Consider the following 16,732-nt stretch of genomic DNA (forward strand, 5'->3'; position numbering starts at 1 on the left):
CAAAGGGTCCAGAGCACCCATGGGAAGGGAGGCCCCGCCCCAGAACCCCAGCGGGCAACTGTCTGCAACCTCCTGAGAAGTGAATACCTTTCAGCAGGAGTACCCACTCCTTCTCCTCCTGAATCAAACTCTTCCACATGCTCCACAACAAGGCCGCGAGTTTCGAGTTCCTATCAGCTGGTTTAAAAGTTCTCCTAGGCCGGGTGCGGTGGCTCAAGCCTGTAATCCCAGCACTTTGGGAGGCCGAGACGGGCGGATCACGAGGTCAGGAAATCGAGACCATCCTGGCTAACATGGTGAAACCCCGTCTCTACTAAAAAATACAAAAACCTAGCCGGGCGCAGTGGCGGGCGCCTGTAGTCCCAGCTACTCGGGAGGCTGAGGCAGGAGAATGGCGTGAACCCGGGAGGCGGAGCTTGCAGTGAGCTGAGATCTGGCCACTGCACTCCAGTCTGGGCGACAAAGCGAGACTCTGTCTCAACAACAACAACAACAACAACAAAAAAGTTCTCCTTCACTTGTGATACATTTTTCCAAGAAGGGCCTGGAAAGAAATGGAGGAGATGGCACAGAATAAAGCAATTTATTGCAATTGAATTATCCAATGTGGTTGACTGAATATAAATATTTTTATTACAAAATATTCCAGGTAAAAATTCAGAGCTGCTTGCAAGCTTCTTTAGCTTTCAGCTCACTGCATTTCTTCATGTCTAGAGCATGGGTGATGGGCTCAGGTGTGCCTGGCCTGCCCCGCAGGGTCCTCCTTCTCCGTCTGCAGTGGGTCCCACTCAGTGAGGACCTCTGAGGACACCTCAGTGAACAGATGGTCCCAGTCCCAGCCGACGTCATCCTGCCAAGAAGGGTTTCGCTGGGTAAGACAAAGAAAGGCCTTTTCCCTCAACTTTAGCTGACTCCTCCCTCCCATCCAGGCCTCAGGGAGGCACAGGCCAGCCCGGGAGTCGGCTGGTTATGGGAATGCCAGAGCTGAGAGATCGGGGAACTGCTGCCACCACTGTACCTCCCGGACTTCATGCTCTGGCGCCAGCACTTTGGTGAGGAGTTTCAGGTCGATCTCTCCATCCTGTGAATGCAAACAAAAAAGGTCAGCCTGAGGACCTTGAGGGCTTTCAGGCAACTCTTTCTCACAAAATCAGGATCAGTTTTTGTGTATCAGAACTTCCCAAACTGAGACCTGCAGGAATGCCTTCACAAGAGAGTAAAATCATGAATAAACCACATGCCCACTGAGAAATGAGGGAAGGCTATGCTTCCTACATGCTGGGCGTGATTTGGGGCAAAGGACCATACCAGGAGGGCAGAGCGTGACAGCAGCATGTCCACAGGGACAGAGGGAAGTGGGGTGCCATCAGGTGCCAAGGGGGCAGCCAGGTGGGAGCCTGGCACTGAGAAACACTGGAGTATGTTGGGTCCAGGGTTGCTGTGAGATGAACGAGGATAAAACCTGCAGTAGAGGTATGGGTACCAGGCAGCCAGCCTCAGGGACTGGTGGAGGTGCTGTACAGCTTGGGAGGAACTGAGAAATCTCTACAGATTGGAGCCCGTTGCTTGGGGCCCGCCTCTCTATGCAGAAGTTGTTCCACTCACCAACGTCTGAATGGCTGAGTACTTCATGAGGTCATTGTCCAGGTCACGGTAGGTCATCACCCGCTTTATCTGGATGCTGAAGGAAAGAGAGAGCGAGAGGAGGGAACCCCAGGCAGGACCCATTCCAGGAGTGCTGCTGGGCCACTGTCCCCAGAGCCTTGTACACAGCTGGGGATGACCAGAATGGGAATAAAATGTCTTAACAAAATGGGAACCCTGGATGGAGTCCAATACCAGAAAGATCCAGATTGACATTGGGGGCGTCAAAGGTCCACTGTAGATGATATCTGGAGTGTATTAATTACATTAATAATTAATTACATTAGTGTATTAATTCTTTGCTTCCCCAATCATATCTGATTTAACCTACCTGGGAGGGGCTGCCACTTGCAAAACAAAGTCTTCTTCCTGTACTTCCTCCAGATCCGGAATGATAGGAATATCTGCAAGGAGAGGCAGAAGCAACACTGTCTGCAGAACTCACAGGGATTGTGCCTGCTTCTCCACTTCTTACTCATTCCCCTTCAACACACCAGCCATGGGGCTGTGGGCTGGGGCAGGAAGGACACTCAGATACAAACCGGGGGAGGATCAAAGGTGGTGTTTCAGTGATGCCTGAATCCCAGGCCTCACTCCAGAACCTGCTGAGGTAGAACCTCCTGGGTAAGGCTCAAGCATCCGGTTTTTTTTTCCCAGGCGTTCCTTGGTGATCCTGATGCCTGTGACAGGATAGGAGCCACTATAGTGGATCTCCAAGGAGAAATGTAAAGAAATAAATGTAACAAAGGGCTTATTAGAGGAGAGGAAAGAAGAGGAACTGACAAGTGAGCCTGGCATGGTCAGGGACAGAGGAATTGAGAATGTGTAGTGCCACAAAGCGGATGTCGCAGTGAGTGCCACTCCTCATGACCCAGATCTCTATGTGCATTAGCCCCGGAGTGCAACCATCAGGGCCCTCAGCCTGCATCTCAAGGGCGTCTTCCACCTAATGACATAGGCTGACTCCCTGGGATCCAGGTCTCCATTCACCAGATCTAATGTAATCAGTGATGCTGATTCTACGATCATGCTTTTCTTGTTGTCTCAAGATTTTCCATCTCTGAACTCTCCAGACAATGTAAGAGGAGACACGAGGCCATTTCTTTCACCAGTCCAACAAAATCATGCAAATAGAGAAACTGGGAAACCAGTCCATCCCTTAACTGTGGCAACTTTCTTAAGTGACCAAAAATTGTCCATGTTCTCTTGGGTCAACCTAACACCCTAAAGAAACATTTCCTTCTCCAAATGAGTATCACTGACTGGTTAAGAGATTTTGTGTTAAACAGTCAGGGGTGGGGGAGAAGAGAGAGATGGTGCGAGAAAAAAGGCCTGGTGGGGCGAGACAGTCCTGGAATTCCCAAAGCAACTATAAACACGGAAAGAAGGAAAAATCCCAAAGAGAGACTGGTGAAGACATCTTTCATTCCTGCTTTCAGGGACTGAATTCAATCTTAGTTTTACAAGAGGTGCAAAATCGTTTCAAGAACAGCTGAGAAGACCCTTTTGCCACTTTCAGGCAATTCATGATTTAGACTTTTCGATCACTCTAGTCAAGCAATGCCAGAGGATGGAAATGTCAGTTCCAAGCCTGGTGTCTTTATTATGACTTCCGACTGTGGAGGCACAGGCGTTGTACCTGGAAAAAGAGAGCATGCAAGGGAGAGACAGAGACAGAAAGAGACAGGCAGCGAAAACAAGGGATAAAAAGTGTGAAAAGGGATAAAAATAAAAAGAAATTGCTGATAGGGAAAATAAAGAAGAGATACATTCACCACCCCCCAAATAATGAAACACATTCAGCAAGTCTTATATCTAGAAAGAAGCTGTTCGGAGCTTAGATTATCTCTCTCTATTCTGCTAGAGAGTTGGAGATGGAATGCTCTAAGATTCTATTTCTTATGCTAATAGAAATTTAGCTTTCTTTTTCCCTCCCGTTCTGTGTGATTAATACAGTCCATTGTGCAGGCTGCTGAGAATGCTGTGCCCCAGGCTGGTGAGACTGCACAGGCCCTGCGGAGGGACAGGGAGGAAGCTGGCTGTGCCATGCACCATCGGCAGCGTGACAGTTTTGGAGTGCGCCTGGCTCTCCTCGGGTGCAGAGTCCAGCCTGAGATGAATATTCAGAAGTTGGTAAGAAAATGCCCCGTGCTGAGTTTAGGGCTCAGGACAGGGTCTTCCCAAACTCCCCTTTCCCTCCACAACTTTAGCATTTGGGTCCTGTCAACTCTGCCCAGCGTCTTGGGGCTCTGAGGAATTGCACTTCTGCCCGATGTCCACTCTCACTCCCCACAGGCGTCCCTCTTCCTCCCCAAACCCCTCCTCCAAATGTGCACAAAGTGTGTGGGGCTGGCCCATCTGTGACAGATCAGAGGTCAGCTCAGGCCTTGGCAAAGGGGCCGCTCAGAGCGGCGCTGGTGGGCTGGCCACACAGTGGGATTTCTCTCTAATTGGAAGCCTGGTGCCCAGCAGAACTCGGTGAACCGCCTGAGTGGGACAGAGCCAGCGATGACAGCCAGGCCAAGGCAAGCTGGAACATTCTTGTGCGGTGACAGCTTGAGCCATCGAAGCAGAGGCAGGCTATCCAACTCCGGCCCCCAGCAGAACAGGTGTCTGCAGAGCAGGTTTTGGGCAAACTTCAAAGAACCTCAGAATTTTACAGTTTCTGATTTACAATCACAGGCAAGTGCTCATGAGCACATAACATGTTCTGGGGAATTTTTTTTCTCTTTATCTCCTTCCCTCCTCCCCACTCCCCTACTCTCACATATACCACGAACAAACACAGAAAAAAAGAAAACAGCCTTAAGAAACCAGCTTCTTCACAAAATTACCTCTGAGCAGTGATCTGGCCTGCCTCCAGTAAGAGACAGTGACGACCTGCAAAGGCGGACTGGGGATGCATCCTGATTCAGGTTGTAAAGTCTGACATGCAAAACACACGATTTTAAGAGAGACAATACGAGGAAGACAGGACTCAGTTCTGGTACTATTGAAAAGCAACCACCATTTAAAAAAATCCAAAAATTATGTTTACTTTATTTCCTTTTCTTCAATTTTGCTAATACCGAGAAGAACATGAACAGCTGCAATGAGGTCGGGGCGTGCTATGTAGAACTCCTGCTCCGTGGTGAAGAGGCAGGCTCTGGAGGAAGGAGGGTCCGCTCCAAACCCTGGCTCCACCACCTACTAGTTGTGTGACTTTTTCTCTCTATGCCTCAATTTCTTCATCAATAAAATGAAGATCAGACTCACGCCCACCCAGTCAGTTGCTGTAAGTATGAAATGCAATGATCTTTATACAATACTAGCACTGTGATCAGTATATAATAGTCAATAACTATTCTTATGGACTTAACCGATATTATAATATTACATATGTAGAGAAACTATATGGCTCCACCTTCATTTTCTCCTGCCAGTGATGACCATTTTTCAGAAGAGAACACTGAGGCTAAGCAAGATTAAGCAGCTTGCATGGGGTGAAACTATGAGTAATGGACTTCAATGTGGCTGTGATGCCTGAGCCCTGCCACGCCCCACACAGGCTTTCTTCTCAAAAGTGAAATGCCTTCAAAGACCCCTCCTCCTATAGTGAAAGGGTGAGACAGCTGCCCATGTTCAAGACAGCTTTCACTTAATGTCCTGTGAAACTTAGGGTTAGTAGGGTTAGGGTTGAGGAGTTAAAGAAGGAAGGTATTTCTGCATTGAGGACAGGGCAGCTGAAGCTGAAGGAGAAGCAGGATTCGGCTAGGCGGGGAACATGTGCAAAGGTGCTCGGCGGTGAGAAGTAACTGGCAACACTGGAGAAACGGAAGGCGGGACGTTGTGGCTGGGCTACACCAGACCCCTTCCAAGGCATGATGGGGGAAAACCCAGAGGGACTAAGCAGGATAGAAAATGCATGTTCCTTCCTTAGTGGATCACTTCTGAATCTAACAAGCAGAAATAAGAGCTTCCTACTTTATCCTTCCATAATACTTTATTCGTGGCCACGGGGTAGCTCTCATTACCTTGCAGGAGGTAGAGTTCATGAAATTTGCCCCAAGTCTGTCCCCTGGATGATGAACTAGCTGAAAGCAAAGCCACAACCCAGCATCTGTGCATTCCAAGGACTGGAAGAATTAGGAACAACTGAATAGAACTGCATTCAACAGATGCTCCTCAGGTCAGGAAGTGACACACACGGAAGAGCCATGTCAACCTTCTCTACTTCTCTACATTGTTCCAGTTAGAGTTGCTACTGAGTCCTAAAGCTGCCTGAGTAGGATTCATCTCACAAGAACAAAGAGTAATCCTTGGCTACTTCCTGGATTTGATAACATCATAGCAAAGGCTTTGGCTTCCTTCAGAGCTGCAAGGCCCCCTGGGAAACGCTTGTGCATATCTAAGAAACAATGGATGCGTGGAGACAAAGTTTCAGAGGAAGAGTCATTCAAACTTGGTCCAATATGGTCCATTTGGCGTCCATCCTGAGGCTGGGTCACACTGCTCTTCACCAATCTCCACATTCTGGAAGCACCCAACAGAGGCTTATGAATGCACAGCAACAGCAGTACAGATCTATTTGAAAAAGAGAGATCGCCAAATGGGAAACCAAATGGGATACTAGAACACTAGTCTGCCGACACCCAACACATCTACCCAATAAATCGTTCAGCAGATGATACCACAGAAATAAATGGGTGCTGCCTAAATAAATAGAAACTTATGGAACACCAATAGATCAATTACAACTGGTTTCAAAGATGTGAGCTGTTGGATGTGAGGGCAACTGCCATTTGCCCTGAAATACATTCATTATGGATAATATCATCACATGTGCACACTAAAATGCTAATTACCTAGCAGAGTCCCAGAAGGATCCTTTTCAGTTCCCGTGGCCTGACAGTCAAAAGCCTACCTGCCTCTTCCAATGAAGCCAGCCCCAAATCTCTGTGATGCGTTTTGTGATAGCATGCACAAGACGTTCAGATCCAGCTGTTGTTTGCCTGTTTGGCTACCGCTAGAACAGAAAGTGACTTCTCAGATTGGACTTAGCTTGCAATGAGTATACCCCAAGCACTACCCAGCTCTTCACCTGGAGTATAAATCTAACTCCAGCAGGAAGGAGAGAACAAAGGAGACACCCCAGTCTGGCCCCTGGGTCCCACCCAGGCAGAGATGTTTCAGGCAGGGAGCTGCTTCTCTCAGTAACCCTTTAGGGTCTACTCTGCTAATTTTCTTGGTTGGGGATTTCTGAGTAGGACTCCCTGGTCTTGTTCAGAAGGGCTTCTATAGAATTACAGAGTCTCTTCTGTCCTCCAGCACTTTCTCACCGTGACACCTGAGCAAATGATACAAATGGTTGGCTTAGCTTTCCAGCTTCCTTAGGGTGCTTAATGATGACACCACCCCGCTCACTTCATTTACTCAATGAGCTTCCAAAGGCAAATGCTCTGTTTGGTTACACGCAATCTCTTCCCAGACTTCTTTCCCACTCAGTGCCCTGGCCACTGCAGAGCACTCACAGGCTGTTCAGGGCTCACATCCACCACACCCAGCCAAGTTCAACAACCAATCCACATGAAAGCGATCTGGACATGCTGCTTAAGGACACCCCAGTAAGAGCAGTCCAGACAAACCCCTGATTCTATGTCCAAAGTCACCAGACACTCAGAACTCTCCAGTGGAAGAAAACAATGCCCATGTTTTTAGGAGATGACAACTTAAAACCAGAGATCATTATAGTTTTTCTCTGCAGCTGCAGAACTTTGTTTTACTGAATGCTGTTACCTTCTGCATCACGTATGGGGAATTTTAAACAGGCAAATGGAAGAAGGTCTGATTGAAGATGAAGTTAAGTGAAAGAAATTGGTCTCATTTAGCACATGACAGGATTCATCTGTGTTCCCAAGTCCACTGAGGTGGCATCATGGGCGTTTCATATTCATGAGCTGCTGCGACACTATGTCCCCTCATTTACAAAGAGCCGTGTTCAGCAAATTCTGTCCCTGTGGACACTCCGTGCATTTCATGGTCTTGTCAGAGAGACATCAAACGCTCCAGTAACCAAATACCAGAAAATGGCTTTAATTAGTGGATCTCAATCGTATAAATAATTTTTTTTCTAAGTGAAAAAATTGAGAATTTTTTAAAAGGGAAAAGAAAAGGGAAAGCAGGAGGCAACAGGCTTCAAACACCCGAAGGAACGAGGGAAAGAGGCAGTCTCAGAGGAGCTCCCGCGCGGTCCCCTGCACTCCTCGAATCAGGGGACAAGGGGCACAGACACGTCTCAGGTCTCTGGCAGGTCTGCGTTATGAAGACGTGTCCCTTGTGATTTCACCTGATTGGAGCTGGGTCCAGGGCTGTGCTCGTTACTGGCAGGTAGGAGAGAAAGAGTCTGAAAACTGCGACAGCGGCTACGGAGCCACGCTGCAAAAGCTGTGGACCAGGACTGACCGCACGCAGCATGTGCTGGCCCTGCAGACACAGCGGGGCGTGTGGTCAGGAGCCATGCACGAGCAGGTCCCTGAGGAGGCGTGCGATGGGGAGGCAGGGAGAGGAGGCCCTGTTCTGCAGTGCCAGTTTGGGGTGCCCATACGTTGAAATGCCTCCATGCTCCTCCAAACTGAATCTCTCCTGATACTGCTGGGATAAAAGGATCACAGACCTTAAGAGGAGGAAGATCAAAATAGATGATTGCTCCTCACAGCCCCCCAAGCCCTGACGGCTCTCTTGGCTGACAATGGGTTGCGGAGGGAGGTTTGGACTGAGTTTGGTTTCTGAGGTCGGCCAGGCCTCAGCACAGTTGGGATCTGGCCGTATCTTCAGCAGAGAAGGGGGTTTGTAAGCATGTCGACCTGGCTGGACCTCATGTTACCCACAGAGGGATGTTAGCATTTTTCTGAAGGAGCCACGAGTGTCTCCTCTCAGACAGCAATGTTCCTATCATCCCACCCAGGTCCACTGAAGGTTATACAAGAATCAGTATTGGCAATGCAAGGTGGCGGCAGCCGGGACTCAGCCTTGCAGGCCTGAGAGTCAGGCAGGGCCCTGAGGGGACTCTATAGGGAAGAGCCCAGCAGTCTCAAATGACCCCATTCTGAAGAGGACCCTGGGGCCATCTGCCCGGGTGACCTTTAGGGAGTACTGCCCCACTGGTTACTGTCCATTGAAGGAAACGAAGAACCGAGTCCTGCAGTAGCTCTCTCAGAGCCTCGTGCAGGCCCCAGCTTTCATCTGTGGAGATGTGTTAAGGACAAGGAGGGGTAAAGGACTTTAAACGTGATGAAGAAATAAAGTGGCTAGAAGGAATGGAAGCCGAGGAACTCTCCACTCTCTTCAATAAGGCCCAAGATGAGTGATCTGGTATTAATGTGACAGAGAGCACCTTCTCAGAACCGCCAGTGGAAGAACATTAGAAACCAGGCATATCTGATTCTATTTCATCCTCTTCATGTTACACTGAGAAAAACAAGACAAACTACACTGCTTTTATTCTAAATCCTTAGGTTTTGTATTTTTCCTTATATATATTTATTAAAAAAGTGCTCCTTTGATCGGTGCCACTCGTGACACCCCCACATACAGAACGCTTCTGAGCGGCTCCCTCTGCGCAAGGCCACTGCTGGTGACAGCCAGCTGGTTTTGATCACAGCCACTCGGAATCGAATTTTCATAAGACAGATGAGGAGTCTTACTGCTGCTCACTCTCTTATCAGATGAGAAACAGAGGGGGAGGGGGAGAACGGGTCCTGAGGGAGCAGCGCAACAATCAAGGGCGGTGGGGCTCTTTCTCTGTCCCTCCGCTGCTGCAATTTTCAAAGGAGTTCGCCTCGGGCACTTTTAAATGATGGTGTCTCAATTCTGTAATCATCTTTCAAGAGCTTTCTCTTAAAGGGTCTTTTAGGTAAACCTAGTCCGTCAACCACACTTGTGGACTCAGGAATCACATTGGTGTCCTCCTGCGTGTGTATATAGACAAGTACACACACAGAGAGATGTGTGCACATGTGCGCACACACACTGGACATCTCTGAATGTTCAGAAAACTGACAGAACCTAAAGCACAAAAGGAAGATGCGTCACTTGGCCATGAAGTTTGCCTCTTGCAAGGGTCAGAGGATTCCCTATTATCTCTTCCCCAGATTTCTGCCCTATGTAGGTTTTGCTGCCTCAAGTCCTCCTTTAGAAACTTATCTCATGTGTGATGTGTCAGAAGGAAAAGACTTCTCCAACTGAGGGCCAAGTGACATCCTAAGTCCGACCTCAGATGCACAAACATGCTTGTCCCTTCCCATCTCACCTAGGCAACAGCTAGCTGCCAGCCTTCAAACAGAGAAATGAACCACAGCCTTCTATTCAGGAGAGCACAGACAGTCACCAGTCATCCCAGGCCACAACCTGCTGTGTTCTGGGTTACAAAGACTACTGGGAGCAATTCTACAACTACACCTATCTTTTTCCATTGCAGAGAACATGGTGCCTTTTCTTTATATAGTTCCTGTCACTGGAAACAGACACCCTAGAATACTGAGCCTCTCTTTTTTTTCGGGTCAAATAAAAATCAAAGCAGTCTAAGCTCTCCCTGGGCAGTGGTCCTCATCAATCTAAGGCCGCTCTCCTGCTCGCATCCTCATTCAGCCGCTCCTGTCACAACTGTGTGGAGGTGGAGAAGTGCTCGTGCCTCTTCTTGAAAGCTGAAACGCCACGTACAGTTACCTCTGGGACAATCACACAAAACTAAATGGGATTGGCTTTGTCCTATCCTGATCCTGTCTTCTGTATTAAACGAGGACAGAATCCAAGGAGGTATAGCATACAAACCCTGATCTTGATAATGATTTCGGGGAGATACCATTATATCTCCCCGAAGAGATAATGATACTCTTTTACTTTTGTCAGTGCTCAATGCTGGATGATTTGCTATTAATCACGATCCCCCTAACAGACTATAGCATGACAGAATGCTGACAGAGCTTTCTCTCTGTGTTCCTGGAGGAAGGTTAATACAACCTGCTTCGTTTAAAACATGCATGCGTGCACATCACAAGACTTCCGTTTTCATTCTTCACATTCTACCTCTTCAGATGCATGCAAGCAAGCTGCTCAAATAACAAGGAAAATGGAACCCCAGAGATATTACTACTGTCAACTGTGTTTTGAGGAGGGATGTTTGTGATGGTATGTTCGGGAAGTCTTGTGTGACCAAGACATTTCAGGGCACAATTAGGGACTCTGGCCTAGCCCTGCCAATGCCACAGGAGGTCTGATCAAGACTCATGGCCCAGTGGTGCTCTGTGGAATTTCAGTTCTCACCAAACCTCTCCAACTCTCCAATACTCACACTGCAATCTGTACAAGCCCAGTGAAACCCCTCCGGCCCTAAAATAGGTTCTCCCCTCTGAAGGATTTAGCACAGGCACTCTTGAACTCATCATGTAAAAGTAATCTCCATGGATTTGACGGAAAAAAGACAGGAATAGTCAAACCTGAAGATTCTGCTTCATGTCACGAGAGCTTTAAAGACCTGGTCTCTTGTGTTTGTCTCTATCCAGCCCAGGCCCTGCTGTAGACAAGACTCGACAATGATAGGAGCAACAGAACTGAGGACATGGCCAAGAAGTAAAGCTGAGGATCAGGATGGGGGAGCCAATGTGCAACAGGCGGCTGGAAAATGGGTGGAGACAGGCTTCCTCCATAAGTAGGGCTGTGAGCAGGGGGGTTAGGAGACACAAAGACCACGTCCGAGTCCCAGCGCCACCACTTCCCAGCTGTGGTATGCTGGAGCAGCTCGCACCGGCCCCAAAGAGCCACTTGCTAAATTCTTAGGAATTTTGCCTGCAGGTTGTCAAACAGAAACATCATTAAAGATGAAATTATACATTCTTATAACTAAGTAGATTATATTAAAAAGAAAGGTAATAAATATTCGAAACTCACCACTTCTTGAATTTTACTACATGTTCCTATTATCTGTGCTCTTGGGGCTATGCGTGCCTATTGTGTACCTGTACAGAGGAAGTAAAGACCATGTGACGGTGCTGCTGCCCATCTCTTCCCACCTCCGGAATCAGTGATGTCATGCTGGGAGCTGGAATTCAATCATGGTGGGAGTATTTACACCACAGACTTGGCACACACTACCAATCAGGACCTCTCCCCGCACCTGGAGAGCACATCACTGCTTATTAGCCACGTGACCTCGATGAGTTTTTTAACTTCACAAAGTTTGATTTCCTCCTCTGTAAGATGGTGATAATCACTGTGTCTCCTTAGAAGTATGAGGATTAACTGAAGTACGGCAGGTAGAGCAGTCGGCATAATGCCTGGCTCATGGTAAACACAAACATTAATTACCAATATTATTTCCTAAAAGAATGATTTTTCAAATTTCTTACTCGATATCTTGTAAACAGACCAACATCTAACAAAGCACTGAGACAAAAGAGAGGGCAGCTTAGTCCTTCGACCAGTAAGCACCAATCCACCTCACCCGGTCCCCGTTCCCCCTATGGATGTGGAGTTCCTACACGCGCATGTGTTAGGAAAGGTTAGGGAGACTGAGAAAGACCTTAATGTCTAGTCCTAGTAACTCTGAACTTAGGAAAACAAATTGAGTTTAAGGAGTGTTATTTGATAAAACATCAGAAGTAGTGTGTTAGGTCATTTTTGCATTGCTATAAAAAAATACTTGAAACTGGGTAATTTATAAAGAAAAGAGGTTTAATTGGCTCATGGTTCTACAGGCTGTGTAGGAAACATAGTGGCCTCTGCTTCTGGGGAGGCCTCAGGAAGCTTCCAATAATGGCAGAAAGTGAAGGGGGAGCAGACACGTCACATGGAGAAAGCAAGAGCAAGAGGGAGGGGTGGGGAGGCACCACGCACTTAAACAACCTGAACTCACTCACTAGCATGAGGACAGTGCCAAGGGGATGGTGCCAAACCATTCATGTGAAAGCCAGCCCCATAATCCAGTCACCTCCCACCAGGCCCCACCTCCAATACTGGGGATTACAATTCAACTTGAGATTTGGGCAGGGACACATATCCCAATGATATCAAGTAGTTACAATCATTTTTTTAAAATTAGGGAGGCCAAGGAACCAGGTTTAGGAACCACCTAGGAAGTCTCATATGCTATATGAAGCCTAAGGAAGCAATGCCAACATAATGAAATGTTCTTACTAAGTGAGAGTGGAGTTGAAGCATCAGGGTTTCCACTGATCAGTTCTTAAAGAGTTCTTTCTACTTTCTTTCTGTGACAAAGCTGTTTCGGCTCAGAGTGACTCTGCTGTTTGAAGAAGAAGGGATGAAGGATATGGTGAAAAAATTAAGCAAAAAATGAGAGAGTCCAAAAGAGAGTTAGAAAGCCCAGAGACAGATGAACGGGAAGAGGCAGAGACGGTGGGACGACAGTCGTCTACAGATAGCATTTTTCTAATTCCATTGACAGTCTAGCATCTCACATCTCTTCCAGCCTTATTGCCTGGCTGTGTTCAGCCACTTTTACCTGTTTTCCCTGTTGACATGGATGGAAAATTGAGCAATTACCCTTAATCTCAGCACTTTCAGATCATCCAGATCGCTACACTTGCAGAATTAAGTCTTCAATCACCCCTGGCTAGAAGTGGCTCAACCCAGCTTGTCCTTTAGGACAAGTGTTTAGGAATTAAACACTTTTTGGTTAGCCAGAAGGATTTATTATTCCTAAGGTTTTGAGGTATTCAATTCTGCCAAAACTGGACCTCAGGATGCAAAGGAGCACGGCCCTCTCCAGCGGGGGCGAGGCATGCCCAGGTTCCCGAGAGGGAGCTACAACTCCACTCAGTCTTGGGCTCTGCTAAAGGGCAATGGTTAAACACAAGACTGAGTCCCTTTCTTAGGCTCCTGTTTTCAGAGACTTTCTACTGTTTAAGGACATATTTTGGAGCTCACAAATTCTTTTGTAACTTGAATTTAGCTCTGAGATGAACTTTTGAAAGTTGAGTCCGTATCTAATTGCATATTCAGAGGTTATTCCACCTGAACGTTCTTCATCTTTTTTAAACGATAATTTCTTTGCTCCTGTCAGTGTGCTTCTTAATGCCCATGTTCAGTCTCACTTTCTGTCCAGAGTTGACTTCCTGAGAATTGGGCTATAGAGCTGGAAGAGACTACAAAGGCCTGGAAGAGTTTAGAGAGGGGACATAACTTTGCACTTGCTGTCTCCTCTCCCCTCCTCTCTAGGAGTCTCCTCCCTGGCCCCTGACTTCACACCCTCCATTTCTGACAACTCTACTCTGCCCTCAAGTTGAAGTTTAAAAGTCATTTCTCCAGAGTGGCTTTCCCTCATCCCCCAGTCCAAATCAAGTCTCCACTCCCTTGGTGCTGTCCTCGAGACAGTGAACGAGTTATGGTTGTTTAAAAGTATGTGGCGCCTCCCCGCCCTCTCTCTCTTGCTCCTGCTTTCGCCACATGACGTGCCTGCTCCCCCTTTGCCTTCTGCCGTGAGTGGAAGCTTCCTGAGGGCTCCCCAGAAGCAGATGGTGCTGTGCTTCCTGTACAGCCTGCAGAACCATGAGCCAGTTGAGCATCTTTTTCTTTACAAATTGCCCAGTCTCAGGTATTTCTCTCACAGCACCTAGTGCACTCGTTCTTCAGGGGACTCAGTTGCAGTTTGTCCTTTCTTATTTTGCTGTGTGACTATTGTAAACTGGATGAGGGCAAGGACAATGAAGTTCGGATCATCATCGCATCCCCATGCTTAGCCCCATGCATCACAATCACACTCAGAAATATTCAACAAGGGGTTGTAAATGAACGAATAAATAAATGAACTCATGACTTGCCCAAAGTCACTTGTAGAGACTGAGTTCAAGCCTACTCCAGGTCTGATGTTCTTTCTCTAACACCATACAACTTTCCATGACAGAAGAAGTCTAAAGGCCTTAGGGCAAGCTGGTAAACTTGATTCCAAGAGCAAGAATGGATGATTATGCCACAGAAGGATGGTCATCTCAGTAAGACAGAGCAGTTTTGCCATCCTACAATTTGGGGACCGTGAGATCATTTGGGACTCTGGCTGTCCATCATTCTCTAGCTATTCTCCTGAATCATGAATCCCCCCTTCCCTGAAGCATTGTGTCAGCTATAGTTATGGGTAATTCCACCTAGAATCAGCAAATCAGGTGAGTGGCAATCTTCATAACTTAATCAAAGGCAGTCTATGTGGGAAGGATGAGTATCTATAGTTGGGAAAGGACCAGAATCAAAACCTATCTCTGCAGAATCAGCTTCTCTTCTGGGTACTATGAATTCCTCATTCGTTCTCCATGTGGAGTCTCTTACGCCAGACATCTTTCCTTGGAAGGCCTTTTGCATTCTTCTCTAGCTGGTCAACTCTTTCTTTTCTTTTCTTTTCTTTTCTTTTCTTTTCTTTTCTTTTCTTTTTTTTTTTTTTTGAGACGAGTCTCGCTCTGTTGCCCAGGCTGGAATGCAGTGGCATGATCTCGGCTCACTGCAAGCTCCAACCCCCAGGTTCACGCCATTCCCCTCCCTCAGCCTCTCGAGTAGCTGGGACTACAGGCACCCGTCATGCCAGGCTAATTTTTTTGTATTTTTAGTAGAGATGGGGTTTCACCACGTTAGCCAGGATGGTCTCGATCTCCTGACCTCGTGATCTGCCCGTCTCGGCCTCCTAAAGTGCTGGGATTACAGGCATGAGCCACGGTACCGGCCTAGCTAGTCAACTCTTATCCATCCTTCAGGACCCAGCACACACTCTTCCTTTCTCCTGAAGTGCTCTCAGCCCTCAGGGACCAGTTCCTCTTCTGAACTCATGGCCATTAGTAATGTAAACCACGAACACAGGAATGACCATTTGCTGCCTTTCCTACCCACTCACCTGTTGTCTTAGCTATGGAACTTTCGCAGTGCCGTTTACCTTTTATGCCTTGTCCCCCCAACAAAGTTTTGTGCTCCTTCAGAGCAGTGACCTCACAAGGTCTGGTGAAGGATTTGCAAATCAGCTCCTAAAGGTCTAATCCAACTTGCAGATACATTTTAGTCTGTTTACAAAGTGTTTTTAAAAATTATTTCTGTCATTTTTAAAAACATGAAATCAAAAACTTTTAAGCTATACCAGCCATCTCCTCTCTGGGTTCACCACAGGCCCCACCATCCTTTATTTTACACTTTTCTGTTTCACGGGTTTACATTATTTGCCTGGCTTCTAGCGGAGTCTGAGCTGGTAGCCTGGTCATGGTTTGCAAATAGTCCCCATGTAGTACATTCTTGTTAAGCAATAGATCCCAAAGCCACCTCTGATGTCACTCACTCTCCATTTCTCATTCCGAAAACACACATAATCTTCAAAGCTCCTTTTTTCTTCTTTTTTTTTTTTTTTGAGACGGAGTCTCACTCTGTCTCCCAGGCTGGAGTGCAGTGGTGAGTGCAGTAGTGTAACCTCGGCTCACTGCAACCTCCACCTCCCGGGTTCAAGTGATTTTCTTGCCTCAGCCTCCCGAGTAGCTTGGATTACAGGTGTGCACCACCACACAAGACTAATTTTTTAAATTTTTAGTAGAGACAAGATTTCACCATGTTGGCCAGGTTGGTCTCAAACTCCTGACCTCAGGTGATCCACCCACCTCAGCCTCCCAAAGTGCTGAGATTACAGGCGTGAGTCACTGTACCTGGCCTCTCTTCTATTTTTCTCTTCTCTCTTTTAGAAAGGCTAAAGCATGAATGGATGGAGAAAATGCTTGTCTTCCATCCCTAGGCATCAGAGGTCTGGAAGAGAGCGTGCATCTTCCCAAGGAAAGAATAAGCAACACATACCATGGATGAAGCAAGGGAGGCTGAATGTTGAGAAATATACATAGAGAGAGACATGTCTCCTGAAAGTTATCTATAAAAGACTGAAAGGAAGAGAAGGAATGGCATTTCCTTACTGGATCAGAAGCTCCTGAAGGGCAAGGACTGTCTCATTCATCATTAACTCTTGCATCTAGAGCAATACAGGCCACAGGAGGCATTTGATGAAAAGCTGCTGGCTTTCCTCAATAAAATCTAATCTCCAAGGCTGGTGGTGAAAGGAGACTGTCTACTGGGAAGGGGCCCTGAC

At 47.2% G+C, this 16,732-nt stretch overlaps 1 protein-coding gene across 2 annotated transcripts in view; it reads right to left on the reverse strand.

The window, feature by feature from the left end:
- Nucleotides 1–555: 555 nt before the first annotated feature.
- LOC105495761 (intraflagellar transport 43) overlaps nt 556–16,732 on the reverse strand; it is a 98,142-nt gene continuing 81,965 nt past the window's right edge. For both annotated transcript variants that reach the window (XM_011765481.2, XM_011765480.3), the window contains 4 exons: nt 1,976–2,048; nt 1,606–1,681; nt 1,019–1,081; nt 556–850 (listed from right to left, as the gene is read on the reverse strand). In XM_011765481.2, the coding sequence (XP_011763783.1) occupies nt 731–850; nt 1,019–1,081; nt 1,606–1,681; nt 1,976–2,048 (332 nt within the window). In that variant the 3' untranslated portion in view covers nt 556–730. The remainder of the gene's footprint in view (nt 851–1,018; nt 1,082–1,605; nt 1,682–1,975; nt 2,049–16,732) is intronic.

Source organism: Macaca nemestrina, chromosome 7, assembly GCF_043159975.1.
Source record: "Macaca nemestrina isolate mMacNem1 chromosome 7, mMacNem.hap1, whole genome shotgun sequence".
In the NCBI taxonomy this organism is placed as follows: domain Eukaryota; kingdom Metazoa; phylum Chordata; class Mammalia; order Primates; family Cercopithecidae; genus Macaca; species Macaca nemestrina.